This window comes from Emiliania huxleyi (genome assembly GCF_000372725.1).
Source record: "Emiliania huxleyi CCMP1516 unplaced genomic scaffold EMIHUscaffold_7371, whole genome shotgun sequence".
NCBI classification, from domain to species: domain Eukaryota; phylum Haptophyta; order Isochrysidales; family Noelaerhabdaceae; genus Emiliania; species Emiliania huxleyi.
This window is the reverse complement of record NW_005196473.1, coordinates 1-1,277: the sequence shown is the minus strand read 5'-3', so window position 1 is coordinate 1,277 and position 1,277 is coordinate 1. Positions and strand designations below refer to the sequence as shown.

The window sequence follows — 1,277 nt, the reverse complement described above, 5'->3', positions numbered from 1 at the left end:
ACGGGCAGGAGCCCCACGGCATTCAAAGTGCAAGCACTGGCCCGGTGCACGTGGGTGAGCAGCCTGCCCCTCCCTCCCGACAAAAACCAACTCCCGCGCGCACACACAATCGCACTCTGGCCATCGAATGACTCCGAATGACTCACTGTGTGTGCTAAGACAGAACCTCCGCAGATATCCAAAACGGGCCGTGCCGCGTTTGTGGTGTCTTCTCAAGCACTAGCATCCGGACGCCGCACTCGAGCGGGCGGGTCACATCTATGTGGGCCCAGTGTGCGCACTAGGCGCATATGCTAGTGCTATCCTGCCCTATGGGAGGCAGAGGGATGGGGGGAGGGGGGGGGGCAGAGGTAAGGTGGGGTGAGACTGGGGAGGGCCTCAAAGGTCCTCCATGGGGGTGGGGTCCGGCCCGAACAGGTCGAAGCCGGTCCCGCCATCGCCGCCGGCGCCGTCGCCCTCGTCCGCCTCGGAGGCGGAGGTCGTCGAGCGGGGCGTCTCGCCCGTCGCGAACATGCCGCCGAACACGGCGTCGGCCGGCGCCGAGGCGCCGGCAGCCGTGATCAGGTCGGCGACCTTTCGGTCCCTGCCTGCAGGCCGCATCAATTTTGCCGCCCCGGGACGGCTCGTAGAGCTCGTTGGCGAGCCAGTCCCGGGCGACCTTGGTCGCCACGGAGCCCAGAGGGACCGTGGCGTACACCAGGTCGCCGAACCCGCTGCCCCCCTCGGGAGGCAGCGAGTAGGCGACCTGAATATTGGACCCCGCTGGGTTGCGCGCCGCCTGCGTCGCAGCCTCCAGGCCGTCCATGACGAACTCGACGTTCTCGCGCAGCTGCGCGTGCGGGTAGTCCGCACGCTCGGCCTCGCTCGCAGCCGCCGCCGCAGCCTTCTTCTCCGCCTTACGGCGTGCAGCAGAGTCGCCGACGAGTCGGTCCGCGTGCCTCCTCGTGTCGCGCATCGTTCTCACCCATCCATAAACTCACTTTGGCCTCACTAAAGCGATGCCTGAATCCTTAATCCTCAGATTTTAGATTAGGACGCTGTGGGCCCTCTAACGTTTAGAGCCGCGGTAGGTGACGACAAGAGGGGGGCACGAGCGGCGGAGTGCCTGAAGGAATTCTGGTTGTGTCATCGCCCTGAGCGCCGGTGTGTGCCTTCACCGTGTGGGCCCCAGCGAGGTAGCTTGCCTCTGGGGGCCATTATTGAGCCCCGGGGTTGAGGTCGGCCTTCTCCCAAGCTTCGAAAAAAATCCCCGTCCCCCTCTTTGGGGCAAAAATCCG

The 1,277-nt window shown here is 65.5% G+C and overlaps 1 protein-coding gene across 1 annotated transcript; it reads right to left on the bottom strand.

Annotated features, from left to right (window-relative positions):
* Positions 1-378: 378 nt before the first annotated feature.
* On the bottom strand, positions 379-955 carry EMIHUDRAFT_258260 (hypothetical protein; the record flags this gene model as incomplete). Its single annotated transcript, XM_005760830.1, has 2 exons — positions 379-583; positions 621-955. The coding sequence occupies 2 exons, from the start codon at positions 953-955 to the stop codon at positions 379-381; spliced, it is 540 nt and encodes a 179-aa protein (XP_005760887.1).
* Between the last annotated feature and the right edge of the window lie 322 nt (positions 956-1,277).